General features: G+C 48.0%; 1 protein-coding gene across 4 annotated transcripts; it reads right to left on the bottom strand.

The window, feature by feature from the left end:
• Window positions 1-2,612: 2,612 nt before the first annotated feature.
• THNSL2 (threonine synthase like 2) lies at window positions 2,613-21,070 on the bottom strand. Of its 4 annotated transcripts, none has more exons than XR_014235085.1 (10): window positions 20,935-21,029; window positions 17,813-18,047; window positions 16,304-16,498; window positions 15,101-15,253; window positions 11,635-11,865; window positions 8,591-8,739; window positions 8,359-8,484; window positions 6,007-6,158; window positions 4,833-5,502; window positions 2,613-4,666 (listed from the first exon to the last, which is right to left on the bottom strand). XR_014235085.1 is itself a non-coding variant. In XM_082357870.1 (10 exons), exons 3-10 carry the CDS (start codon window positions 18,033-18,035, stop codon window positions 5,277-5,279), a joined length of 1,455 nt encoding a protein of 484 aa, XP_082213996.1. In that variant the 5' UTR covers window positions 18,036-18,047; window positions 20,376-20,581; window positions 20,935-21,048; the 3' UTR covers window positions 2,613-5,276. The 4 variants fall into 4 exon arrangements, 3 of the variants coding, with proteins under 3 accessions (XP_082213996.1, XP_082213997.1, XP_082213995.1); XM_082357870.1 differs by adding an exon at window positions 20,376-20,581 and having other exon boundaries at window positions 2,613-5,502; window positions 20,935-21,048; XM_082357871.1 differs by having other exon boundaries at window positions 2,613-5,502; window positions 20,935-21,070.
• Between the last annotated feature and the right edge of the window lie 6,852 nt (window positions 21,071-27,922).

Raw genomic sequence — 27,922 nt, forward strand, 5'->3', positions numbered from 1 at the left:
TGTGCCCCTCTCCCCAGATGGCCCTTCTCCTAGTGATGGGCGCTCTTCTCTTCTCCTCCACCCTCAGACACAACCCTCTCCCCATCTAGCTCGCAGACTCTGATTGACGAAAACTTGGAAGCCATCAGGCCCAAAGCTCCTCTCCTAGTCTAGCTCTGAGGTTAACTCAGCCTCCCATCCTTCCTCCAGGACTCACTGGCTGGGTGGCCTTGGACAAATTACTTAACCTCTCTGAGCTTCATTTCCTCATCTCTAGAATGTAGCCCCTAATGGTACTTTCTCATACAGTCCTTGTGAGGACTGAAGGAGCCAGTGTCTGGAACGTGCTTTACGAAGGGCTCAGCCCATCATGAGTGCTCAGGAAAGGGAATCATCCCACCATCCTCATCACTGCAAATTAATGAGGCTTGTTAACTGCCCAGCAGAGCCCCTACTGACTAATCCATGACATTCAACCCCCAAATGACCCCCACAGAGCTTGTCGCTGGGTGCACTGAGCAGGCCAGGGCAACCAACCCTGCACCCAGAGCTGTCCTAGCACCGCAGGGCCGCGAAGGAACTTTATCCTTCAGGGAGAGGCAAGATAAGACGAATTCAGGAAGCAATTAGTAAAAAACACAAGATAGCTTAAAAGTACTAGACTGTTCACTGCAGACTAAATTATGCTAATAAGAAGCACTTGTATGGCATTTTAGCATTTACCGAGGAATTGGAAATACATGCTCTCAATCCTCAAAATAAACTAGCGAGGTAAGTGTTATAATTAGCAGATGAGGAAACTGAGGCTCACAGAGATGAAATGGCTTGTGTGTGGTCACACCGCCAGTTAGCGGACGACTCAGAAGGACAACTTCAACCTGATTCTAATTTCAATTGGTACCAAGATCCTTGCTTTTTCCATTGAGGGGGATGAGTGTGTATGTAGGTACGTATATGTATGTGTGTGTGTGTGTGTGTCTGTCTGTGTTTGTGTGCCTGTGTATATGTTCACAGGGGCGGCTGTTTCTTCAGACTTCACCTCACTCTTGTCCTCTCCTCCATTCGGCCCTAAGATTCCCTGTAGGCCAGAATATCCTGTAGTTGATGTTTCATGTCTGTTTGTGCCATGTCCAGTGGCTTTATTCTGGGTCTCCTCTCACAGGTGCAGTGGCCTCTCAGAGTTGGATATCACTCCGAAGCATCAAGAAGGTGAAGAGTTTTGTGACCCCCTGTAACCCCCAGCACTGCCCTGAGACCCTCAGAAATGCGGCAGCAAAGAATAAGGAACCACTGGCTCTGGCCGCATGCAGCAGGTCCTGGGTGCCAGGACCCATGCAGAGACCTGGGAAGCAGGTCTGCAGAAGCCCCTGGTGGGCCTCCTGGAGCAGTATGGCCACGCTCCCAAGTCCACCCATGAAAGGGAGGGTGGAGGAGGACCCCGCGGAAGGGCCACGGCCAGGGGCAGCATGGAGAGCGGCGGACCACAGCAGAATGGACCAGCTCCATACAACGTGATAAGATGAAAATACACGTCAGACTTGAAGCCACATGCCTGGGTTCAAGTCCCAGCCCCTCTTCTCCCTCGTGGTACCACCCTGACAGGTTACCTCATCTCTAAAACATAGACGGTAGTAACACCTATTTCACGGCTTGCTGTCAGGATTAAACTAGTTGATTCTGGTGAAGTATTACCTGGCGTAGAGCAGGTCCTATGAGGGCCGCATTATGACTTCCGTGGGCTCCAGGCACTTTTGCTTTCGAGGGGTTCTTCTACAAAAAATATTTAGAGTTCTTTTTTACTACTCTGTTGGTATAAAGATGAATATAATCCAAGCCGGATTGTATTCATTTCTTCTTTTAATAGAAATAAAAATATTTTCATGGGCCTCTAAATATCTCATGACCCCGAAGTATCAGGCTGGTCTTGCCTAATGGATAAATGGGTCTGGGGGTTCCACCAGGTACGCTCTTGTGGATATTAAAGTGTCTCGGAAGCTGTCAGGTGCTGATGGCTGTAAGGGTCATGGTCATTCCCTTAGGAGTGCTCGCCCATCCTCCTGTGCGTAAAGCATTCCTGCCCTCTCTCTACATGCTGAATGCCATGCTTCAATGTCAAGTTTTCCAGTAAGAGGATGCCCTCCGGCCTCTCCTTTCAGCCCCTAGGCACCTAATAGATGCAGGGCTAGTGGTTCTGTTGTGGAGGTAGCAGGCAGAGATCAAGCTGGGTGACCCAGAAGCTCCTTTAGACTTCGGGGGCCGGGAAAGGCAGGTTTGGAGGCCAGATGCCCACTGGCTCCTTTCACAGCGGCCCTCAGAGTGGTAGTAACAGTGCCCTCTAGTGGCCAAAAATACCTTCACGCTGTGCCTGCCTCACCTGCCTTCCAGAGGGGCCCCCAGAGACCAGAGCCTCAGGCTTGTGTTGACGTCCACATGTTTGTGTTTGTCTAACCCCTTCCCTCAATCTACATGAGATTTGAACCCAGTAATATAACTAAATCCACAACTATCTGCCGTGTGTTCATGTGTACCCAAAGCCTAGATCACTGCTGTCCGTAGAAATACAATGTGAGACAAAGGCGAACCACATATATAACTTTAAATGTCCCTGGAAAAGGAAAAGGAAAAAGATGGAATTAATTTTGATAACATGTTTTATTTAACTCAATACATCAAAATATCATCCTTTCAACAGGTCATCCGTATAAAATTATTAATGAGATATTTTAGATTTTTTTCATTGGAAGTCTTTGAAATCCAATATGTAGTTTACATTTGTGACACATGTCAATCAGAACATTGAATTTTCATTGGAAATACTTATCTGTATTTTATGTACTTCATAAATTTCACAGCTGAAAAAGTAGATTCACATACCTGCATTTTTCCAATCATACCTAAAAGCTTTCCAATGACTGAATCAAGTAATAGTTTTGAAATTTAAATGTAAGTTAAACTTAAATAAAATTTAAAATTCAGTTCCTTAGTCAGACTATTCACATTGCAAGGGCTCAACAGTCACATATGGTTAGTGGCTCCTGAACTGGACAATGCAGGCTAGATCATGAAAATAGCAGCAGGAAGAAAGCATGCCCTTGTGAAAACAAAGCCTATCTCCCTGTGGAAGAAAATTATTTATAAACTTAAAGTCTCTGGCCAACGTTTCCCGAATGAGAGGACAGAAACTTACTTGGGGCATTTGTAAGGACTGAAGATGGCGCACCCACGCCCACAGATTTGTCTCTGAAGGTCTGGGGTAGGGGCCAGGAGAGTGTATTTTGGATAAACCGAAGGACCACACTTTGAGAGTTATCGCACAGTATCTGGCAGATGTGCAATCACAGGGGAGCTATGCCCCTGGTTCCTGCTAGTTCTGGAATGTACCAGGCACTGTGTTCAACCAGGACTGCCAAAGACAGGCCCACAGGCAATCCATCGGAGAATGGGGAGAAAAGATAAATATAGGTGTTGTTATTATTCCTTCATGTCTATTTTAGCACACGGTTTGTGTAGTTTATACATAATTTAGTACACATATGTTGGGAGAACATATTAAAAGTTTTTTAATCAATAGGGGCAAATCCAAAAAGTTTTAGCCCTTGCGTTAAACAATTGTTCCTATCTTCAAGGAGCTTAGAGACAGAGAGATAATGTCTCAAGCGGATAACCATAAAACAGGGCAGAAGGGAATACACACCTTAAGAAAGCTACAGTTGGAGTTCTGCCAGAGTTTGGGAACAGGAGTCCTTACTTCCAGCTGGGCTGATGAGTAAAAAGACACAGTAAACAAGTACCAGGAACCAAGACAAATAGCCTGTGAGATGGGACTTGTGGGTTCATCAAAGAAGGACAGTCTCCCAGAGGCAAGTGCAGGGTCAAAGGCATGGAGAGGGGAGAGCGTGAGTCATGTCTTCAGTGGAAAGAACAACTTGACTTCTCTGGAGCAGCGTGATTATGGAGGTACCTATGGAAATGTAGGCATTTGGACTTTATTTAGTGTTTAAAGAGGGATCATTGCTTCTCGCTGCTATGACCATGACTTGGTTTAATAAGGATGGTGAACCTGGTACATGAGCAACAGGGCAACTTGACCTAGTTTGAAGCCCCTGCTTTCCTACATGGCCTGGATCTGGTGATCCTGAACCCCAACTCCTGTGCCACCTGCCCCCCTGCCAACGTGGGGCAGCAGATGGATGTGGGACACCATGGCACCACCATCACCACCTGACAGGCACCGGGCTCTGCCCACAGGGCACACAGAGTCACCATCACCCTGAACCTGCACTTTTATTCCAGGGATGCCCAACGTTTGACAGGGTGGAAGCCCTGTGGCCAAGACCTCTGGATCTGACCTGGGGACCAGATAAACTAAGGCTCAGAGCCAGACCTGTGGTAATGGAGGGAGCGGGCCCCACCTGCACAGGTTTTAGGATCTGGGGGTCCAAAATCTTGGAGCCAATGTTGCCCCTGAGCCCCAGACTTTTCATTTGCAGGCCCTGAGAGTTTCACAGGAAGCAGTGATGTTCCTGCACTTTCTGGCCCTGGGGGTGCACCCCCAGCAATCATCCCCGACTCCCTCCCCGCCCCCCCGGTGACCAGGCCCAGCACGGCCAGCCAGCCACGGTGAGAGCACCGAGCAGCCAGGGAACAGCACAGCCCGCTGGCTCCAGACCCTGAGAAACTCCTGCACCTGCATGGAGAGAACGTGCACAAGGCAGCTCAGAGGGGACACCTCCCAGGGTCCGAAGCATGGAGAGAAGGTGCACAAGGCATCTGCATGGAGAGAAGGTGCACAAGGCAGCTCAGAGGGGACACCTCCCAGGGTCCGAAGCATGGAGAGAAGGTGCGCAAGGCACCTGCATGGAGAGAAGGTGCGCAAGGCACCTGCATGGAGAGTAGGTGCGCAAGGCACCTGCATGGAGAGAAGGTGCACAAGGCAGCTCAGAGGGGACACCTCCCAGGGTCCGAAGCATGGAGAGAAGGTGCACAAGGCACCTGCATGGAGAGAAGGTGCACAAGGCAGCTCAGAGGGGACACCTCCCAGGGTCCGAAGCATGGAGAGAAGGTGCGCAAGGCACCTGCATGGAGAGAAGGTGCGCAAGGCAGCTCAGAGGGGACACCTCCCAGGGTCCGAAGCATGGAGAGAAGGTGCACAAGGCACCTGCATGGAGAGAAGGTGCGCAAGGCAGCTCAGAGGGGACACCTCCCAGGGTCCGAAGCATGGAGAGAAGGTGCGCAAGGCAGCTCAGAGGGGACACCTCCCAGGGTCCGAAGCCTAAAGGAAGCCAGCTCCAGCCTGGCTACGCCGGCGCTTTCCAGAAGCGCCCCTGCCGCTGCCGGCTCAGGTCCTCAATCAGGCCCCGAAGCATCCGCGTCCAGTCGTCACCCTTCCGCATCGGGGTACAGCGCGCCTCCTTGTGCTCCAGGGCGAGGATCTCCGCGGGAGTCTCCGGGGTCAGCCCGGCAGCCAGCACGGCCTCCGGGAACTTGGCTGCAGAGGCGGGAGCCAGACAAGAGCAGGGAGGGCTGCGGAGGCAGGGCAGGTGGGAACAGGGGGCGGAAGACAGAAGACAGAGGGACAGGGGCAGCACGAAGGCCAGGAGGGAGAAGAAGGAACAGGGGAAGGTTAGAGGTAGGGTGGAGAGAAAGAGAGAGAGAAAAAGACATGTTTGGTCCCTTGAACTTATCTCTGCAATGACTCTGCAAGCAAATTGCTCCTCCTTGTTGGAGGCCCAGCTCCCTCTTCCAGGATCACAGTCTCAGGACACAGTTCCACGCAGCACCCATCGTGCTCATGAAAGCCATTTGTGGGACTTCCCTGGCGGTCCAGTGGTTAAGACTCTGCGCTTCCACTGCAGGGGGGCCTGGGTTCCACCCCTGGTCAGGGAACTAAGATCCCGCATGCAGCAAGGGGCAGCCAAAAAAAAAAAAAGGCCATTTGTTCCCATTCCTCTGTCCCCTGCTTGGGGAAGAGGAGGACCCCTGAAAGCCAAGGGGTTCCCCCGACACACAGGCGCCCACCACCTGTACCTGGGCTGCCGCCTGTCCGCCTGCTGGTAATGGTAGCTCACGGCCACGGCCGAGTGAGGGCACAGCAAGTACTGATTCTCTTCCCAGCAGCGGCCCATGGTCTGGATGATGGCCTCGTCTGACACTGACTGAGACGTTACTGCCTCTGAAAGCTGACAGGTTTCAGGGCCAGAGGGGTGGGAATCAGGGCTGAGGGGAAGTGGGGAAAAGGGGAGAAAATTCCCACCACGTAACATAGCCAGATACACACGAGAAACTCGAATGAAACGTTCAGATTGAATGGCTCAGATTCAGCTCAGAGAAAAATCTGGTTTCCCACGTTTCCCAGTTTTAAATGGATTCCCTCAAGTTAGGGGAAGGATACCTTTGAGTTTCAGGTCAACACATTTAGTTAGAATTTGGCTCATGAATCAGCAAATTAGTGTATAGTCTTGTTCAACAATGGGACAGAACACAGGGTAAGGGCACTCAAGCATTCCTGCTGCTTTGTTGTTGGCACGCCCCCTTCCTGTGGATGTGAGAATAGCTTCCCGTCAGTTCCCACCCAGCTCTTGTGGCACCTCCTTTAGGAAAACTCCCCACTACCTTCAGACAGAGGAAGACTCCCTTCTCAGTGCTCCCTTGGTGTAGATGGTTTATTTGATCATTCTCTGAAAATGCACTGCATGCTTACAATGTGCCAAAAACCCTGCATATACTCAACTGCGACCAATAGAGACCACAGGGTATTATAAATTGTTTAGATACCTTCCTGACCCATTAGGGTTCACAGAAGACAATGCATGTGTTTTATTTATCTTTGTATCTCCAGCACCAAGCATAGCTCCTGACTCATGGTCAATATGTAATACGAATGAGTGAATGAATGAATGAATGAATGCTGTTCCAGCAGTTGGAGTATCTTCTACGTGTACAGTGGGGGAGAGAATGAAGAATTGGGGGATATGATGTCTGTCTTCATGGAGCACCTCATCTACATGAGGAGAAGGATTGTGGATGTCAATACAAACCATTAAATAAGTTGAACTTCGGTTGTGTTACGGTCTGAATGTTTGTGTCCCTCCCAAATTTATATGTTGAAGCCCTAATCCCAATATGATGGTATTTGGAGGTGGGGCCTTTGGGAGGTAATTAGGTCATGAGGGTGGAGCCCTCATGAATGGGATTAGTGTCTTTATAAGAAAAGGCCAGGGGGCTAGCTAAATCTCCTTCCACATATGAGAAGGCAACCAACTACAACCCAGAAGAGGGCCCTCACCAGAACTCAACCATGGCACCCTGACCTCAGTCCTCCGGTCTCCAGAACTGTGAGAAGTACATTTGTGTTGTTTCTAAGCCACAAGTCTGTGGTACTTTGTTATAGCAGTCCAAACTAATTAAGACAGGTTTCATCAAAAGAAGCATAGATTCCAGAAGACAGAAATTCCACTCCAGTCTGTGTGGGTGTATCTAGTTCTGGAGACAACCCTTTAAGATGCACATTGACCACTCAAAATTACGTCATGTAAGGGACAGCTAAAGGAACCAGGAAGGCTTAGCAGGTAAATGAAGATTCTCTACAAGTATGGGAATCAGATGGCTCACCAGTGCACAAGCTAAGAAGTAACAGGTTCTAGCTTGACATAAAGAACTTCATAATGATTAGAGCTGATGTGAGGTAGTTAGGTCCTAGGCACTGGAGATATACACAGTCTGGATGACGATTTGGTGGGAATGTGGCAGAGAAAATTAAAAGCAAATTCAATATATGAAATTCTTTTTTTATATTAAATAAGTTTTCATCACCAGGTTACCTTAAAATAAAAGCAATCCCTCCCTAGACTCCTACCCATCTGTGGAGATAAAATTTCTCCTTCCTTTTTAAAAAAAAAAAAAGCTAATAGAACAATAGTCTCTGCTCATACTGGATGGGAAAAGTGGCTTCCAGTTATTATTGGAAATCAACAATAATAAATAAAAACAACAGCTAATATATTAAGCCCTATATTGCCAGGCAGTATACAAAGGGCTTCATGGGTATTATTTGACTTAAAATTCAACAATGCTATGAGGCAGGCATTCTCTTTATCCCCATTTTATAGATGAGGAAATTGAAGCACGGAATTTAAGAAACTGGTCCAAGGTCTCACAGCTGGCTTGGAGTTAAGCCCCACCTGACTCTAAACCAATAACCTCTACTGCCTCTCCTCATTCAACAAAGAAATCCACATGAAGTGACTGCAGAAGTGCCAGGCTCATAGTAGGTACTCAAGAAACAAGCATCCCCTTTCCTTGAACAGATTTTCAAACCCCAAGTCTTGGTCTTGTGGCTGCACCCTTTCCTTTCTCCATGGTGTGTGGGTGGTAACTGACCTTGCTGTGCAATTCCTTGGGTAGACTCACACTTCCGGTCCTTTCAAACTGCTCCATGAGGGCTCTTGTCACCTGGCTGTCAGAGCCAGCTAACAGCCAGAAGATCCTCTCCATGTTGTACGGCACCTGGGCAGAAAGGCAGGGTCCCGAGGGTCACACTGACCTCAGCCCTTGTCCACCTCCACCCGACCAACACCTGGGTCAGACCTGCACATCGCCTCACAGGCCCCACCTGAATGTCCATAGCTGATGCCAAGGTTGGTTTGACGGCCTCAGACAGAGAGAAGTCTCCCCGCTGGACGGTCCTGTGGATGATGTCATTGTAGTTCACTGCCACGACCAGGTGGATGGGCAGGCCCATCTTCTGAGCGATGAACCCAGCTTAAGAGAGGAGAACAATGGTTTCTTAGACACAACCCCAAAAGCACAAACAACAAAAGAAAAAAAAGTAGATGAATTGGACTTCATCAAAATTAAGAAGATTTTGTGCTTTTTGAAGCTTTTGTGCTTCAAAGGAGACTATCAAGAAAATGAAAAGACAACCCACAGAATACGAAAAACTATTTGCAAATCATATATCTGATATAGGACTTGAAGCCAGAATATATAAAGATTTCTTCCAGCTCAACAATAAAAATACAAATAACCCAATTACAAAATAGGCAAAGGACTTGAGTACATATTTCTCCAAAGAAGATATACAAATAGCCAATGAACACATGAAAAGATACTCAACATCATTAGTCATCAGGAAAACACAAACCAAAATCACAATGACATACCACTTCATACCCACTAGGATGGCTAGAATCAAAATGATAGATAATAACAAGTCTTGGTCAGGATGTGGAGAAACTGGAACCCCCCCATACACTGTTGGTTGGAATGTAAAATGGTACAGCCACTTCAGAAAACAGTCCAGCAGTTTCTCAAAAAGTTAAGCACAGAGTTCCGGTATGACCCAGAAATCCACTCCTAGTTTATATATACTCAAGATAACTGAGAGCAGGTCCACACAAAAAACCTATGCACGAATGTTCATAGCAGCATTATTCATAACAACTAAAAAACTGAAACAATCCAAATGTGCATTAACTGATAAATGGATAAACAAAATGTGGTATATCTATACAATAGAATAGTATTCAGCCATAAAAAGGAATAAAGTACTGATATATGCTACAACACAGATGAGCCTTGAAAACATTACACTAAGTGAAAGAAGGCCGCATATTGGATGATTCTATTTATATAAAATGTCCAGAATAGGAAAATCTATAGAGACGAAATAGATTAGTGGCTGCCTAAAGCTGGGAGGGATGAGGGGAAATGGGGAATGACTGCTAAAGGAACAGGACTTCCTTTTAGGGTGATGAAAATGTTCTAAAACTGATTATGGTGATGGCTGCACAAATCTGTGTGCACTAAAAACTATTAAGTTGTATACTTTAAGTGGGTGAAGTGTATGATATGGGAATCATAGAGCAATGAAGCTGTTACGAAAAAAAGAAGGAAAGAGTAGGAGGAGAAGTTTACTGCGCCCTGACACTGTTCCCGTGCCAAACCCTGCCCCCAAGCAGGTACTGACACGTACTTGCCACCATTTGCAGAAGAGAAAATGGAGATTCTGAGAAGCTGAAATGACCCATCCAAAGCCTGCTAAGTGGCAGACTAAGGACTTGAACTAGGTCTGTCTAAGTCTAGAGCACATGCTGAGTCCCGTGACTCAGTCTCCTAGAACCAGCGCCCTCAGACTGCATCCCCTGCAAAGGGACTGAGGGGGGACAGAGTAGCAGCCTCAGTCTACCCTAATAGCAGTGTCTGTTTGCATGGAACAAACAAGGAATTCCTCACCCTGAAAGATGGAAAGCCCAGAAAGGCAACGTAGTTTTTGGGAAGGTTCCTACTGCCACGAATGGTTTATCTCTGATGAGTAGGTAAAAGGAGTTAAGGATAACCGCACCACCCAATATCACTCTTAATTTTGCAAAGCACATTCACAGTCTTATTTCACGTGGTCCTCAGTAAGCATCATGATATCCTTGTATGACAGAGGAGCAACGGAGGCTGAAGAGGTCCAGGGGCTTAAGGTCAAGCAGCTAGTTCCTGATGGAGCAGGGCTAGATCGGAGTTCCCTCTGCAAACACTGCTTTTGTGCCAGGCACTGTGGCAGACACTGGGACATGTGCAGGTGGCATCACTCCCTGGAGGGTGATGGAAATGGGCAGTGTGGTGGGCTTCACCCCATGGATGGGGAAGAAGGCTGAGCCATCCTTGTCTAACAGCCAGCTTGCCATTCTTTCCATCCCTGTGTTAGCTGAAGTCAGGAAGACTCCTGACCGCTAAGATACTTTCATGGTCTCACCTCCAGCCATCCTGGACACCCATCAGAAGCGATGCCACTAACAGAACCATCAGAAAAAAAGTCATGCCAATCAGGAGGCAGCCTTGCATGCTTGTGAGGATGCAGGCTCTGGGACTGACTGCTGTGTAACCAGGGGCAGGCTGACCGACTTCTCTGTGCCTCAGCTTCCTCGTTATAAAATGGAAATAATAGTCTCGTCCCCCTCATAGGCGCGTTGTGAGGATTTAAGGAGTTAATAGGAGAGAAGCATTTAGAGCAGTGCCCGATGCATAGTCAGTGCTTGATAAATGTTAAGTATTATTATAGAAAATGATTTTAATGCCATGTAGCTCTATAGCTCTTGACCCTCACAAAGTTCACATACACGCATAAAGAATCTTATTTGCGCCTCGTGGTCATCCTGAGAGATATGATAAGTATTCCAATCTCCCTTTGATAGTTGAGTTGCTGAGTCTAAGGGACAAGACGTTTATCTGGTAAAGGACAGAACTGGGCCCAGAAGCCTAAGTCCAGGACTCATCACACGGTCTCCAGGGAAAACACGCTGTGCCAGGCGAGCCCTTATCTTCAGAGCGGGCAGCTGGCAGGAGCTGGGAGGAAAGTCCACGTTCCTGGCAGAGGGCACTGCCAGCCGGGCCAGCGGCTGAACCTTGACCCAGTCTCCCCACACTCTGCTGAGCAAACACATCAGACCAGGCAGCCGGAGCACCTCAGGCTTAACCCATCATTCTTCCCCTGCGGCAAGAGGCCAGGATGTCCCCCCAGGGAGTTGGGGGAAGTTTTCTGGAAGCTTCTTGTGTGTAGTTTCCCATCACTTAGGACCCAACCTTTCTCCTCATGGTTACACCAAAGTGCAGCTGGGAGGACGGAGACCACAGGCATTTTTCTGGAAAGCACAGGGGTCTCCTTACCTGCGAGGTTACCGGCAGCCCCCGATGGTACAACCACCTCCACGGGGGGCAGTGGGTGCAAGTCTAAGGCTGGTGCACACCGGAAATAAGCGAAGAAGTGGTGGGCCATTTGCACGAGGACGCGGGACCAGTTGATTGAATTCAGATTCATCAGGTTGTGCTCCTTGACAAAGGCCACATCGGCAAACACGGCCTTGATGGGCTCGTCCAGCTCATCGCTGTTCCCCTCCACTGTCAGAGGAGAGAGGAGAGGGAGTTATCGGGAGCACGAAGAACCCCCAGGGGTCCAGCATGTGCCCATAAGGTCAGCACGTGCTCCTAGGCTGAGCCCATCCTGCTGGGACCTTCCCTCAAACCATGTCTCATATCCTTGTTGTCACATTTCCAATGTTTCTACCATTATCTAAAACTAGATATAAAATGTCAGCTTTCTGGGATATTGGGGGAAGAATTCCTCTCTGTATTCCATGCCCACTTCCCCAGTCTCTGGGAACAAGGAGGGATGGTTTATCATGTTGTGAGATGGTGAGAGGCTGAGCTTTACTTCACCGTCCTCCATCAGGGGCTGGAGGGAAAGAGTCGCTCTTCCCACGTGGGTTCCTACTCCAAGTTGTACTCGTCAACCCAGCCCAACCAGCAATCGAGCCGATATTGTTCTCTTATCTGAAACCTGGGTCTGTTTCTCCACTGGGTCCAAACTGGGAGGACAGCAGGGGAAGATTATCAGGGGAAATGCCAGAGTAGGCACTGAGGTTATTTATTTATTTATTTATTTATGGCTGAGTTGGGTCTTTGTTGCTGTGCGCGGGCTTTCTCTAGTTGCGGCGAGTAGGGGGCTACTCTTCGTTGCGGCGTGCAGGCTTCTCATTATGGTGGCTTCTCTTGCTGTGGAGCACGGGCTCTAGGTGCTCGGGCTTCAGTCATTGTGGCATGTGGGCTCAGTAGTTGTGGCTTGCAGGCTCTAGAGCGCAGGCTCAGTGGTTGTGGTGCACGGGCTTAGTTGCTCTACAGCATGTGGTATCTTCTGGGACCAGGGCTTGAACCCGTGTTCCCTGCACTGGCAGGCGGATTCTTAACCACTGCGCCACCAGGGAAGCCCGGCACTGAGGTTACTATTCATTCCACCCTTCATCGTGTAGCAGTAATGAGGCTGCAGGACTGACTCCAGACCCATGTACAAGGGGGATATTTGCTGGGGTGCTAGGAAAAGATTCACTGTTTTTAAGAGAGAGCCACAGGAAGAGAGACTTGGTTACCTTCAGTAACCATCATACGCCACAAGAGGAATGAGGCTGAAGGGAAGATGGAGCAGAGAACCTGGCTCCCTGAAGGCAGTGAACCAGCCAATCGGGAGCCTATCCCGCCTCTAGACTTCCAGGTACATGAGCTGAAAAATATCCCTGTTCAAGCCAGTCTGAGTTAGATTTTCTGTTACTTCCAACCAAAAACATCCCAAATAATATATAACTGGCACTTGCTGATTATCCTGTGCTTAAGAAGAACCAAGTATACAATGTATATGGAAATTCATGACTTTAGAAAATATCAGCGTCCAACACACAACAATCCAGGTGGCCCATCTCTACTCCCTGAGCTCAACAGCCAAACGGAAAACACCCACCGTTAGCTCCCGAACTAACACACGTCCTCCTGGAAACCAAATCAGAAGATTCCAGAAAGGAAAGGAAGAATTTGAACAGTCCTGTTTTAGAAACAAAAACTAATTCCTTTAAAGGTTCCTGCCTTATTTTCTTGAAGCTCAGAATGTGTATGAAACAGAAATGCCCTTTGGCTCAGGCAATAGCACATTTATGACATACTGCATTCATCACCATCCACATGTCTGCCACTATTTTTCTTTTCTTTCTTTCTTCTTTTTAAAATTTTTTGGCCATGCCACAGAGCATGCAGGATCTTAGTTCCCCAACAAGGGTCGAACCCATGCCACCTGTGCTGGAAGCGTGGAGTCTTAACCACTGGACCACCAGGGAAGTCCCCGCCACTATTTTTCAAAGGTGCACCATTCTCCACCCCATGGTCAGGAATGGTGCTTCTATACATGCCCTTAGGTCAAAGCCTTCCAATATCTGTGTACAAGGAGAGAAGGGCGTAGGTGCAGAATAGAGGTACAAAAAGCTATTCTCTGCTTTGATTCTAGGCAAAGACAGTCCTAGATTCATAAATAGCAATTTTGGTGCTTAGGGTGTAACAGGGACACTCAGGAACCTGAATATTGTACATTAAAATCTTGCCATGACTGCAGGAAAATGCAGCCAGATATGGGTAATTCATTACCAAGGCTAATGTGTAAGATTTTTGCCAACACCCACCTTAGCTAAACCATAAACTTTTCAGTGGAATGCGTATGTGCTTGCTAAAGAAAAGAGTAGAAGGGGCTTTTTGTTTGCTCTTGAACAAATGGACAAAGAATATTCATGTTACTCCCATGGGTAAGGTTCGTTTTCACTGTTCTTTTGGTCCTTGACAAAATTGGTGTCACATAAAAACATCATCTATGGGATTATAACAGGAGGCCAGGCCAGTTATAGAAGGAAGGTCTTCTGTCACCACATCTGCTGTCCTGCCAGGTGAGTGACCAAACCAAGCCAGGCCACCTGGACAGCTTGCCCAAGGCCACAGTGCACAAAACCTCAGCAAGACCCCTATTGCTCATATTCCAACCCCTTCCTGGGGGCTACCTGGGGTGTAGTAGGGTGTCAGAGGTAGAAATAAAAAACAAAAAGTATGGCTCCACTCAAACTCATCCCGCCTTCCTACACTCTTGAGCTCCGCAATGATTAAATGCACTCAGAATAGATGGCCAGACATTAAGGAGATGGCTTTTTGCCTTTCTGCAAACACAAAACGCTACGATTCATGATGTGGCTCAGGAAGAGGGGTCACTAGCGATGGGTCCCACTGAGTAGCTTCTTATTTTAAATACTTAGACCTGCTAACCAAGTGCATAGCTTAGTTGATTCAACACTGCAAGGGAGGGCATGAGCTGCCAACATGCAACGGCACATTCTCTTAAAATAATTATTAAACGTGTTTTTGCCATCTGAACTTCAGGGCCCTGGGACAGAACCCAAGTCACTTGGCTCAGGCTATGACTCTGGGTAGCTGCCTGTAGATATGGCACCAGCAGGGTGAACGTGCAGGGAAGTGGCATTCTTTGGGGTATGGTTTTAAACCTGCGCTTCCTCGGTTGTACTGTCAGTATTGGTTTATGCACCTGTCACCTCCAGTACTTTCTGAGACTGTGTAGCCACGAGTCTGCTCAGAGCTAAGCCAAGGCATACACCAACCTCTAAACATGACTGATGAAGGAAGGGAAGGAGAGAGAAAGGGGAGGAGGAAGGATGGTCAGCTAGTCAATTGCCTAGTTTTGTTCCAGCCCATCTCCCAAAACAGACCACTCGAGGCAAAGCCATGCTGTCCCCGGAGCCTCTGTCCCAACACTCACCTCCAAACACGTGGACATTCTCTCTCAGCACTGTCGTCATCTGGAGCTCCTGAATCTTTGTGCAGCGACCTTTGGGCAGCAGAACAATGAGGTCCACGTTCTCTGCCCCCTGAACACTCTCGATGGCAGCACTCCCTGTGTCCCCAGAAGTTCCTGGATGGGAAGAAGGAGGAACCCTCCTCTTTAGGACGAGGGAGATGGAAAAGGAAAGAAATGGCCCCTAAAGCACTGTCGCCAAGTGAGGCAATATCCTGGAGGGTAGGAACCCAGTACTTAACCTGGGGTCCTTGAACCTCCAAGGGATCCACGGATAGAAATCAGGGCATCTGTGAGCTTGGCGCCATAGCTTCTGTGTGTTTTGTTTGTTTGTTTGTTTGTTTGTTTTTAATTAAATTAATATTTATTTATTTATTTTTGGCTGTGTTGGGTCTTCGTTTCTGTGCGAGGGCTTTCTCTAGTTGCGGCAAGCGGGGGCTACTCTTCATCACGGTGCGCGGGCCTCTCACTATCGCGGCCTCTCTTGTTGCGGAGCACAGGCTCCAGACGCGCAGGCTCAGTAGTTGTGGCTCACGGGCCCAGTTGCTCCGCGGCATGTGGGATCTTCCCAGACCAGGGCTCGAACCCGTGTGCCCTGCATTGGCAGGCAGATTCTCAACCACTGAGCCACCAGGGAAGCCCTCTGTGTGTTTTATGTATTTAAAATATTATTCTAAGAAGGTTCCACAGCCTCCACCAGACTGTCAAAAGGGTCTGTGGCACAAGAAAAGTTTAAGAACCGTGCTCTATAAATTAGGAGGTTGGGATTATCACATACACATTATTATACATAAAATAGATAACCAACAAGGACCTACTGTAGAGCACAGGGAACTGTACTCAGTATTTTGTAATAAACTATAAGGGAAAAGAATCTGAAAAAGAATAGATAGATAGATAGATAGATAGATAGATAGATAGATAGATAGATAGATAGATAGATAATGTATAACTGAATCACTGTGCTGTACACACACACACACACACACACACACACGGTAGTGTAAATCAACCGTACTTCAATTTACAAAAAAAAAGAAAAAGAACCCTGCTCTAGAAGAACCGGTAACACAGTCCCCAAGAGACATCAGTGGAGGGCATCCTGTGGGTGGACACTGGCAAGCTGGGGCACTGCAGGGCTCCAGGGCGCACGCCCACGATGCACACCTACAACCACGGTGATGTGCTTCTTCCTCTTCTCCAGGAAGTACTGCAGGAACCGTGCAGCACAGCACAGGGACAGGTCCTTAAACGCATAGGTGACCCCATGCCACAGCTCCAGCACGTTCAGCCCATTCCTCAACCTGGATAGATGGACCACCTCTTTGTGTCGGAATCTGCTGAAGGCTCGGTCGATCAGATCTGCGAGGGGAGAGAGGGGAGGTTGGACGGTGATTAAAGGCTATTCTCTTGTCCCTCAAGTTCACTCTCAGTCTCTTTACACTTTTACATTTGAAGTTTCTATCTCTTGCTACCAGATAAAAAGACCAGAAGTTTTTATCATAAAGGATACTGTGTATGAATATAATTGTTTAATCCTAGGAAAAATGTCTGAAAAGGCATGAACTAAACTGTTCATGGATTCCTCATTGTGATGGCCCCAGAGACCAGAACTGGTGCTGGAAGACTTTCATTTTTTACTTTATAAATTTCTTCATTATTTGGATTTCTTGTGTGCATGTATGCCAATGAGATTCAATTAAACAGCTGTGTAAGAAACAAATCAAATGTCTCATCTCTTCTAATTTTCCTTCCTAAAGACAGACTTATTTGTTTGTTTTTGCATTACTTAATCTCACACCTGTGATGCCAGAATCTTGAGATGGTTTACTTAGAATCCTACCTAAGGCTAAGGTCATCTAGAGTAGTGTTTCTCAAACTTTAATTAGCAAACCAATCACCTGGGATCTTAAAATGCAGGTTTTGGATCGGTAGGTCCGAGAAGTCTGAGAATTCTAATATGTACCCAGGCAACACCATCAGTGCTGGTCATCGAACTACATTTTGAGTCCTCTTCTTCTCAGGCCCAAACTCTCACCATTACATGTGGTCCACAGACCAGCAGCGCTAGTACCATCTGGACATTTGATAGGAATGTAGAATTCTCAGGCCCACCCTAGACCTACTGAATCAGAATCTGCATTTTAAAGATACTCCCCCAGAGAATCTGTAGGCACATAACAGTCTGAAATGAGCTGGTCCAGAACACTCTCAAAGTCCCTTCTGGAATTACCATTAAAGGAGATAAAACAGCAATCTGAGGGTCTGGGTGTTTTATACGCAGGAAGGAAATACCCTACATTCAAGCATCTCAGGGTAATAGCGAAATACCTTGAAAGGGTTTTTAAAAAATAAGCCAAAAAAAAAAAAATTCTCATGGGACTGAGTGAACTGATGAGGATGATTATAATTTTTGTGACTTTGTTTGAATTAAAAAAAAAAAAAAAATTCTCCACAGATCACTTTGGCATTCATCTCACTGGAGGTGGGAGCTGGAATGAATTAACCCTTTGGGGATATTTCCAATTCTGGGATTCCAGAGTCTGGAAAAAACTCCAAAGTTTCAGAAATGTGGCTAGGGACCTCCTAGGGGTTAAATGATGGATTTGTAACTCCATGGTGGGCTGGGCTGGCAGAAGTGTGAGATGGGAGAGTAGAAAGGCAGGGTCTGCTCACCATTTAAGTCATCTCTTGGAATGAGCTCGGGCCCAATGAAGAGGCTACACAGCTCCTTCACCAGGCTGGGGTAGGAGACCACACTCCACTGACGCAGGGTCTCTCTGTCCAGCTGAGGGAGCTCCTCGGGCATGTAGAGGCCCCCATCCGGAGCATAGCCAGAGAAAAGGGCCCCTTCAAAGTCAACCCGTGGGGCCATCCCCCGAGTACTGACGTACCACATGATCCTGGAGGCCTGCAGAGGGAACAGTCCCAGAGACACTTGATCTCCAAGCTCAGTACCCCATGGGACGATGCTGAAGTACACCCAGCCCCTTCGGCTGGCCCCTGGGCCATCATCCAGACTGGGAGGCTGGAGCTCTGTGAAATCTCAGGCCAGCTTCACCTGAGACTGCGCAAATCCTGACCTCTCCAATCAAAATGAGGTGATTCTACTGACCTACTACCACGGGAGAGGGGGTGCTGGAGCATGCTGGGAAAGGAGAACACCTGGTCCTCACTGATGAGGAAGAAGTCCTTGGGGTGGGGAAAAGCAATAACAATAATAAGGCAAGTGATATTTTGATACCCCTCTTGATAAGGAGAGGATGACACACTTGATTATATGCCCTTTTGAGAGCTGTATCTACTTCTGCTAAAAAAATAATCACCTTCAATGGATTTTTAGTAATGCTGCCTATAACCTAATGGTTCTCCACTCTGGTAGTTTGTTGCAATCAGCTTGGGAGTGTTTAAAAAAATACCCCTACTTGGGACTCTACCTGGATCAATTAAATTGAAATCTCTACATGAGGCTCCTTGGGTGGGTCTAATATACAGCAAGGATGAAGAATAGGGTGGCCAACCCAGCCCAGTTTGCCCGGGACTTTCCTAGTTTTAAAACTGAAAGTCCCAAGTCCCAGGAAACCCCTCAGTCCCAGGCAAACTAGTACGGTTAGTCATCCCAGGTGAAAGCCAGTGCCCTACCTCTCAGCCTGATCCTAAAATAGTTAGAAGTGCTGATATGCTACTCTTACTATCATCTGGCCCGGCTAACTGGTCCTGTCTGCATGCAGAACTCTGATTAGCATGGAAGGGGATAGGGTCCAAGGGCACCCCAGGCCTAACTCTGGTCACACTTCACATCAGTTAGGTTCTCAGGAGCCAAGCACCATGTCAAGGAGCTGGGCTTGAGCTCTGAACACCTTTCTCTGGATCATGGCTGTGGATTCTGATTATAAATCCCCACAATACCTCTGGGGATGAATTTGACTAGACATAACTCTCAGTACCAGCTTGGACTTATTTCTGTGCCAGGGCCAGAGGGGAACCCCTGCCCTCTGGGGACAAAGCCACCTGAAGCCTTCCACCTATGAGAATGGGAACGAGCTAGCATTGACCTGGAGGAATTCTGGTTCCCTAGACTGTGACTCTGACACATCTGAGCCCAGAGCAAGTCCTACATGGGCTGCCCTGTGACACTCCCAAGCCTACAAACACGAATGCATCCAACTTTGAGAGGCAGAGACAAGTTGAATTGTCCAAATCATGAATCTTTTGAAAGTGAAAGTGGACATTATTAATAATTATGCTGGGACAATGGGGTAAGCCAGAACCGTCTCAGGCAAACTGGGACATATCACCTTGTATAGGGGTGCACGGCACAGAAATGAAATCAGGCAACTCCAAAAGCCAACTGCAGGGAGTAAGCAAAGAAGGCCCAGTGTCTCACAAACCAGAACAGGGTGAGAGGGCACAGGGCTAGCAGTGCCTTCAAGCAAAAGAGTAATTTCTGTAACTCTGTGGCAAGGGTAAAAGCCAATGCATACTACCCAAGACCCTGGAGTAACGGGAGGGCGATCGTGCCTGGCCACTTCCCGGGGTCAGATTAAAGGAAAGAAGACAACTGGGCTGCCAAAGAAGCTGCGGCAAGCATGAGGGCAGTCAGAGCTACAGAGAAGCGCGAAAGAAAATATCTGCGGAATGCACTTTCCTGGGGCACCAGTCTCTGTTCCCGGCTCCACCTGGCCCAGGAACAAAGGAGAGGGCCTGAGGCCGGGCTCTGCACATGTCAGTGCGAAGAAGTGAACTGATAAGCGCACGGGAAGGGCCGTCGCCGCTGTTCTAGCCAAAGACCCCAAGGGGCAGCCTTCTGAGGCCAACACGGCAAAGCTACATGCGCTATACACCACTGGGTTCAGTGTAAGGTAAACTGGATAGAGAAGCCCAGAAGTAGAAGCCGCTGCCACAGGACGTGGAGAAGCTGATGAAAAAAAATCAGGCACTCTGGTTAGACTGCTGTATGGGGGCTCCAAGCATCCGACGGGGACTGAACTAAGTGACCTCTGACACATGATTTTATAATTTGCCCCTGTGACTCAGCTGGGCCCTATTCCAGAGTGGAGACAGGTCAGAAAAACTGACCAATAATCTGGATGAAAAGCAAGGGAAACGAGAGCGCCGCAAGACAAGGAAACGTTTCAAGAAGGGCTCCTCCGGGAGGCGAAGAGATTTCTGAGCAGGGGTGAGGCCATGGGGAAGACTTAAACCCCTGCGGCCGAACCCTTGGCAGCCGATCGCTGACCTCAGACTGCGGCCCCTGGGGTGGAGGCCCCGGCAGGCCCACGGCAGGCGCCGGCCTCTCCAAGGTCACTGGGCACCAGTCCTCCAGCTGGCCTGGTCTTGGGCCAAGACGGTTTTGATAAGGTCTTCGGGATAAGGCTCCACTCCCAGCCTCTGAAAACCCCGCAGACTTCTCAGTGTCGGGACTCTCCAAGAATTGCAGAAATCCTGCCAAAGGGGCAAAGCATCGTGAACCCTCAACCCTCCCAGGTTCCTGCAAGTCGCAGCGCCCGAACTAGAGGTTGAAGAAAGGGGTTAGGGAGGCCGATCCAGCCACGCTGAAATCCGGGTTGAGCGAAAGTTCCAGAGCTCAAAAGTCTCGCTACCGATTACCCCGGAGAGGGCACCGCGATCGCCGGAAGAGGACCCGGAGAGGGGACCCGGGGCCGGCGCGCGCGTGCTGGAGGCTCGGCCGCTGGGGCGCCCGCTCGCGTGGGGGCGGAATCCCAATTCCCGCCCCGGAATCGGCTGGTTGGGCGGGAGGGTGGGAGGGCTGCGGGGCCCGGGCCGGGCGCGTTTACCTGGTGCCAGGCTCTGGGAGTGGCGGGGCGCGGCCCGGGAGGCGGATCGGGCGCGGCGGGAGTGCCCGGTTCCGGACGTGCGCGCGGGACGCGGGGGCAGCGGCCAGGCTTCCGGTCGGAGGATGAGCCGGGCCGCCCGGCAGCGAGGCTAAGGGCGGAAGAAAGCGGCGCGGGAAGAGGTGGCGGAGGGAGCTGCAGGGAATGATCGAGAGGGAAACCATTTATTCCTCACTTAGTATGCTTTTCTGACACTTTGCTAAGCGCTTTATTCACAGTCTCTTAAATCTTCCTTGCAGCCCCGGAAGCACCGCATCGTCGCACGTTTCAGGGTAGAAAACTGAGCGCAAGATGGAAAGAAGAAAGGCCCTTATCGTCTCCAGGCTTCATGCTTCCCACCTACAAAAACTGGAAGGCTGACAAACTGTTTCTCAAACTAGGGCTAGTGAGTCAGGAATTCAGAATCCACAGGGATACATGACATCGTATTGTAGGAAAACACTTTTTATTAAGCACAGATATATTCTAGGGTAAAATGCCTCCCCAATTTATTTTAAAGAAAAAAAGCAAGACGTGAAAAAATGTCTTCCAGATATAGCCAAATGCCCTTGGATTCACGTCCCTGCTCCTGGGACCTGACCCACTTAGACGGCAAAATTTGTGGAACTGGATGTGACAGATGCCGGATAAGGTTTAGACTTGCCTCTAGGCTGGGCTTGGTCACTGTAGGTGGTCCCACTGGACCTCATGGGGATGGAGGGAATGGCTGCCCTCTGGTGTTGCCGTTATGTCTGCTATCTTCCTTCTATTTATGACATTCTCCTAAACCTGTGGTCTCTGCTTACTCAAGTTACCTGCCCTCCAAACTTTGACCCACACATGGTGTCCACATCCATATAAGTCTACGCACCTGCCGTTGGCTGACTCCAGTCTGAGTGGGTCTCAAATTCCTGAAAGAGGAAGTCTGACTCGTCACTGCTCAGCTTATAGATTGTTGTCATGGAATTCACACAACGGCCAGAGGGGCCATTCCCAGAGAGGAATCTAGGTCAGGCAGGGACCTGCAAAGAGTTTCCATCCCCTGCATCAAGTGTACTTAATAACTCAAAGGCTAGAGAAACTGAGACCCATGGCAAAAATGCCATAAGATGCCGCAGAGTTTGTTACAATGCTCACAACCAACCAAGCATCTTCTATTGCTGGACGCTTCTTATATGTATGGTTCTTTTTTTTTTTTTTGGCCACGCCAGGGTATGTGGGATCTTAGTTCCCCGACCAGGGGTCAAACCCACCTCCCCAGCACTGGAAGGGCGGAGTCTTAACCACTGGACCACCAGGGAAGTCCCTGTATGGTTCTTATATGTATTAGTTATGCACCCTTTTCTATCGTACTAAATAACTTCCTCCATTTCTGAATTTATTTGGAATAGCAGTAATTGTGCCAAATTAATAAGAATCAGAGATGCCTTTTAATGTTCTGATAACTGGTTTTACTCAATAACTTTTGAGAAACTTGTAGAATACATTTGAGAAGGGTACAAACAGTTCTGCAGTTAATGTTACTTCGTGTTGCTCTTTTTTTATTTTCTTCATAGCATTTATTGCTCTCAGACTCATGTGCTTGTTGGCTGTTTTTCTCTCCTCTCTATTCTAATGGAAGCTCTATGAGAGCGTGGACCTTAGTTGTTGTATCCACCACTCTCTCCCCTAGAACAGTTCCTGGTCACACTCAGTACATGCTTACTGAATGAATGAATAAAATGCATAGACAACAAAATTGACTTGTTTAAAATATCAGCCATCTGGATGTCACTGGTAACTCATTTAGCAAAGGCCAGCCTACAAAAGTTGATTGGATACTAGTGTGAAATTCCATCACACTAATGGTGGCCATGTTAAACATCCTTGGAAAACAATGGTCAGCAAGAAAGTTTCAAGCTTCAGCATGAAAACGCACTTTTGCAGTTGCATACATTGAGAATTAGACAATCCGCATAGACTGAAGTGATCTTAAATGCAGAAAGGGAATCTGCAGGCTGTGTAACTTTCTTATTCCTCTGGGTGAGCCAAGCAACCATTTTCCATGGCCCAAACCCGAATGTAGACCCTATTCTAAGAACCTTTTGATGGTGTTAGGTCAGTGGTTCTCACTCTCCAAGGTGTATAAACATGATTTAGGCCTATGCTTCTCAAACTTTAATATACCAAAGCTTCACCTGAGGATTTTGTTAAATGTGGATTTTAATTCAGTAGATCCGGGGTGGGGCCTGAGATTCTGCATTTTTAACAAGTTTTCAGGTGAGACCAATATTGCTGGTCTGAGAACCCCACTTTGAGTAGCAAGTACCTAAGAAGTTTGTTTTAAATGCAGATTCCTGGGTGCCATCTCTAAGATTCTGATTAAGAAAGTCAGTGGCAGGGACCCAGGAATCTTTATTTTTAACAAGTGCCCCAGGTGACTCTGATTCAAGTGATCTGTTAGCATATTTAGAGAAATTTTGCATTTGACCGTTGTAATAAAAAAACACCTCAAGAAGAACAAGGAGGGCTTTCCTGGTGGCTCAGTGGTTAAGAATCCACCTGCCAGTGCAGGGGACACGGGTTCGATCCCTTGTCTGGGAAGATCCCACATGCCGCTGCGCAACTAAGCCCGTGCGCCACAACTACTGAGCCTGCGCTCTAGAGCCTGCGAGCCACAACTACTGAGCCCAAGTGCTGCAGCTACTGAAGCCTGCGTGCCTAGAGCCCACGCTCCACAACAAGACAAGCCACCACAATGAGAAGCCCGCACACCACAATGAAGAGTACCCCCCGCTCGCCACAACTAGAGAAAGCCCGCGCGCAACAATGAAGACCCAACACAGCCATAAATAAATAAATAAATAAATAAATAAATAAATAAATAAATAAATAAAAGAAGAACAATGGGCTAACAAGCTATCTTGAATAAAGGTAAAAATGGTAGCTAGGGAAATAGGAAAAGGGTTTGGGGGGGATAGAGAGGAAGCTTTTTATGGGGACTCTCTGACGGGTGGTGAGGAAGATTGACTCAGTGTAATGCTCACAATACAGTGCTTCCAAATGGCCTTTGTTTGGACACCTAAAAATGTCCAACACAGAAGTTCATGAAGGGGTTAGTGAAATCATGAGCTCTTAATATAGAGCATGGCATCCTTCATGACAATGAGCCTGGATTCATATTTCAGGAAATAATTGGAGCAACAGCTCCTTTTTAGAGGCAATTAGAAATATAAGAGCATTAACATTTTTTTTTTAATTTTTATTTATTTGCCTGTGTTGGGTCTTCGTTTCTGTGGGAGGGCTTCCTCTAGTTGTGGCAAGCAGGGGCCACTCTTCATTGCGGTGCGCAGGCCTCTCACCATCGCGGCCTCTCTTGTTGCGGAGCACAGGCTCCAGACGCGCAGGCTCAGTAATTGTGGCTCACAGGCCCAGCTGCTCCGCGGCACGTGGGACCTTCCCAGACCAGGGCTCGAACCCGTGTCCCCTGCATTAGCAGGCAGATTCTCAACCACTGCGCCACCAGGGAAGCCCGCAAGAGCATTAACATTTAACTTCATCCCCTCTACTCTCCTCCTCGCTCTCTCTGCTCAGGCCACAACGGTGCCCACCTTTTCCTCCACGTGACAAACATGGCGCCACTTCAGGTCTTTGCAACCGCTTTGTCCTCTGCCCAGAATGATCTTCCTCTCGATGCAGTCAGGTTTTTGCTCCCAGGTCTCCTGATTCGAAAGGGCTTCCATAACCACTTGGTCTAAAAACAGTACTTAGTTATCCTTCTACGCTGCTTTACTCTTCTCCATAAACTTATCACCACCAGACACTCCAGAGGGTCACTGGTTTCTCCTCACCATAATGGAAGCTCCCAGAAAAATAGGGAATAGTTCTGTTCCATTCTCTGATTTATCCCCTGTGCTCAGACAGTGCCTGTCATATAGTAAATGCCCCATAAAGTATTTGCTTAAGGAGGAAGGAAGACATTACTACAGCAATGGAGATGATTTTCCCTCTCTCTACCCTGACACCTTCCCTTCCTCCTGGTCCCAAGGTTCTTACCAGCACCCTGACCGGGAATGAGAACACTCAGTTAACTCTTTTTAATAACTAATGCTACTCAGTGTGGTTACTCTATTTTGTCTTTCTCAACAAATTTTAGAAAGACAAAAGAGTAAGGTCAACATAAAATAATTTATTACTTCAAGTGAGTTACAAAACGATAAGCGACCGTCAAGCTGACACAGGTATTGTACACGGCATGTGGATGACACAGGTCAGGGTCACAGAGAACAAGCCTGAGACAACATGGGACACGAGTCAGGCAGGACAGTCATAGATCAAGCCCAGGCTGGGAGGAGATGTTGACTGTCTAGGACAGGGGTCAGCAAACTATAGCCCACGGGCTAAATCTGGCCCACTGTCTCTTCTTCTGGATACAGTTTTACTGGAACCCAGCTGTGCCCATTCATCTGAGTACCACCTATGGCTGCTTTTGCACTAAGACAGCAGAGTGGAGAAGCTGCACCACAGACTCTATGGCCCGTGTCAACTGAAAAAAAAAAATGCACGAAAGTTGAGAATTGTGTTTTATTCGGTGGACAGGCTGAAGACTTAAGCCCGGGAGGCAGCCTCTTGGATAGCTCTGAGGGACTGCTCTGAAGAGGTAAGGGAGAAGCCAGGATATATAGGAGTTTTTGCAGCAAAGACCAGGTGGTCAGAACATTAAGAGATTACTATTAATGAAAGGAAACCAGACATCTCAAGTGAATGAACTGAGCGCTTTTCTATGTATGGGAAGATGTAAAAGTCTGGGCTCATTGAAATCATTCCCTCGATGTGCACCGCAGCTGTCTAGGGCCAGTATCTTGCTTTTCTCCATCCTGAGTCCCCTCAGGGTGCACAGTCGATGGAGGCTGCAGTGGCCAATGGCTTGATGGTCCCAACATCTTTTGTTTACTGATACGACAGGTGACATTTTTCATCCACACCCACAAAGCCTAATATGTTTACTATCTGGCCCTTTACAGAAAACGTTTGTCCACCCTGGTCTAGCAGCTTCTTCCTAAGTAGAATGACAGGCAGAGAGTGAAGGTGGGAAGTATTTGTCTGAATACTCTGTGGGAGACTCGGAACTTGTTGACCATCTATCTCACAACAGGACTCCACAAGCAGAGTCAGGAAAACACCTGCCAAGGGAAGGAAGGAAAGCACCAGGGCCAGGAAACAATGCGAGTCACACAGGGGCACAGAGGGAAGGGGAACAGTTTAAAACACAGGAAATATTTTAAAAACCTATGATACTCAGCTGAGCTACTTGAAAGGAAGGAGTAGGAATGCTGGAGGTGTATCCCAAGCTGTAAGAGGGGAGGGGAGAATGGTCCGTTTCCCCTGGTGCAGAAATGGGGCAAGTTAGCCAGGGCTTGGGGAAGGAGGCACACTAGGTCCCTGGGGGCAGACCTTAGAGACATCACAACATCTTCAGGAATCAGATATGATTCTATAAATCACTCCTACATCGGTCAGTCATTGGACACGGCTACCCCGGGGGGAGGTATGACCTTGGACGAGGCTGATACAATCGCTGTCTACAATTGTACCATCAGCTGATACAATCTCCAAAGAAGGCTGTGGGCTGAAGGTCTTCTCCCAGCAGTTCCCAGCCGCTGGGGAAGAAGCTTTTTCTTCCTGAAGGAGGATGTGAGCAGAACATCACAGTATCCTCCGCATTTAGAAAATGATTTAAGAGAAGTAGAGCTCTCATTCTCTGGAGAGGACATTATTAAAGTGATGAACACTTACTCTGCCATTCACTCATTTTTATTCCATAAAATTATATATATATATGATGTATGATTAAAGATATTTTATATATATTGGACACCTAAAAAAGTACCAGGCACTGGGCCAGGCTCCAGGCTCTGCCCTTCAGGATCCCATAGTCTGCAGGGCAGAGGGACAGGGACAGACAGAAAGACACACACAGCCCAACCGAGGAGTGCTGCAGGGGAAGCAAGCACAGGCCTGGCTCAGCACACAGAGCTGGGGCTCAGGAGATGCAGTCACGGTTTCACAGAGGAGGAGGCCCCTGGTCTAGCCTGGGCGACTCGGGTTTACAGCTTTAGGTGGAACAGAAGTGGGCTTCTCTCTACCCATTCACGCCATGCAGGAAGTTGAGTGATACAGAGCGTGTGGCTCCCTGCTCTCGCGCCTGGTACTGCCAACCTGAGTTCCACCTCTCTGGTTCCTGATTCCAGCATAAACCAGGGTGTTTACATTCGTTGCCACTAGATGGCAGTATTCGGTCAAGAGTACTGGCTGCCGTGGCTTATTGCTGTCAGCCCCAGTTCCGATTTTGGTTGATGCGGGGAAGGGGGGCACAGGGAGGGGTCCTGGGAATGGCAATAAGGTTTTCCTTTTTTTTTTTTACTTTAATTCATAAAACTGTATATGACATATATATCCATGCGCCTAAAGGATTAAAAAATCAAGCAAATACTAGAATATTGGTGTCCATGGTAGACTGGAAATTACTGCCTGATGTTTTCCCAGAAAACTGGCAAAACTAGAATTTTGCCATGAGAATTATCTTTTCTTACTGTGTTCCCCCTACCTCCTGGCCAGGTACCTGGTGTACAGATTGGTGATATTATACTTAAATTCTTTTCATGATCTCCAGCTGGGACCACCTTCTATCACTTTTGCGTGTCCCACCCACGCTCCACCCAGTGAGGAGAGGTTGGACTTTCTGTGGCAGGTGATATGGGGCACGTCTGGGGCATTTCCTGACAGCAAGATGACACAGGTGTGCCCAGCTGCACACCTGAAAACCACCAAATAAGCTTCATGATCCTAATCTTCCATGATAATGAGTCATTGATAATATCTAAAGCTAAAAAAGGAATGAGAGGGGGACCTTCCAGGTGGCAGAGGAGTAAGATGTGGAGATCACCTTCCTCCCCACAAATACATCATAAAT

Source organism: Balaenoptera borealis, assembly GCF_965194805.1.
Source record: "Balaenoptera borealis genome assembly, chromosome: 15".
Lineage (NCBI taxonomy): Eukaryota > Metazoa > Chordata > Mammalia > Artiodactyla > Balaenopteridae > Balaenoptera > Balaenoptera borealis.

Bases quoted from the DNA above. Each gene is read 5' to 3' on its own strand.
- THNSL2 (XM_082357871.1), bottom strand. From the start codon at position 18,035: ATGTGGTACGTCAGTACTCGGGGGATGGCCCCACGGGTTGACTTTGAA. The intron at 15,254-16,303 runs GTGTGCATCGTG...CTTCCCATCCAG, and splicing joins GCACATCACCGTGGTTGTAG to GAACTTCTGGGGACACAGGG. The intron at 6,159-8,358 runs GTCAGTTACCAC...GAAACCTGTCAG, and splicing joins CCAAGGAATTGCACAGCAAG to CTTTCAGAGGCAGTAACGTC.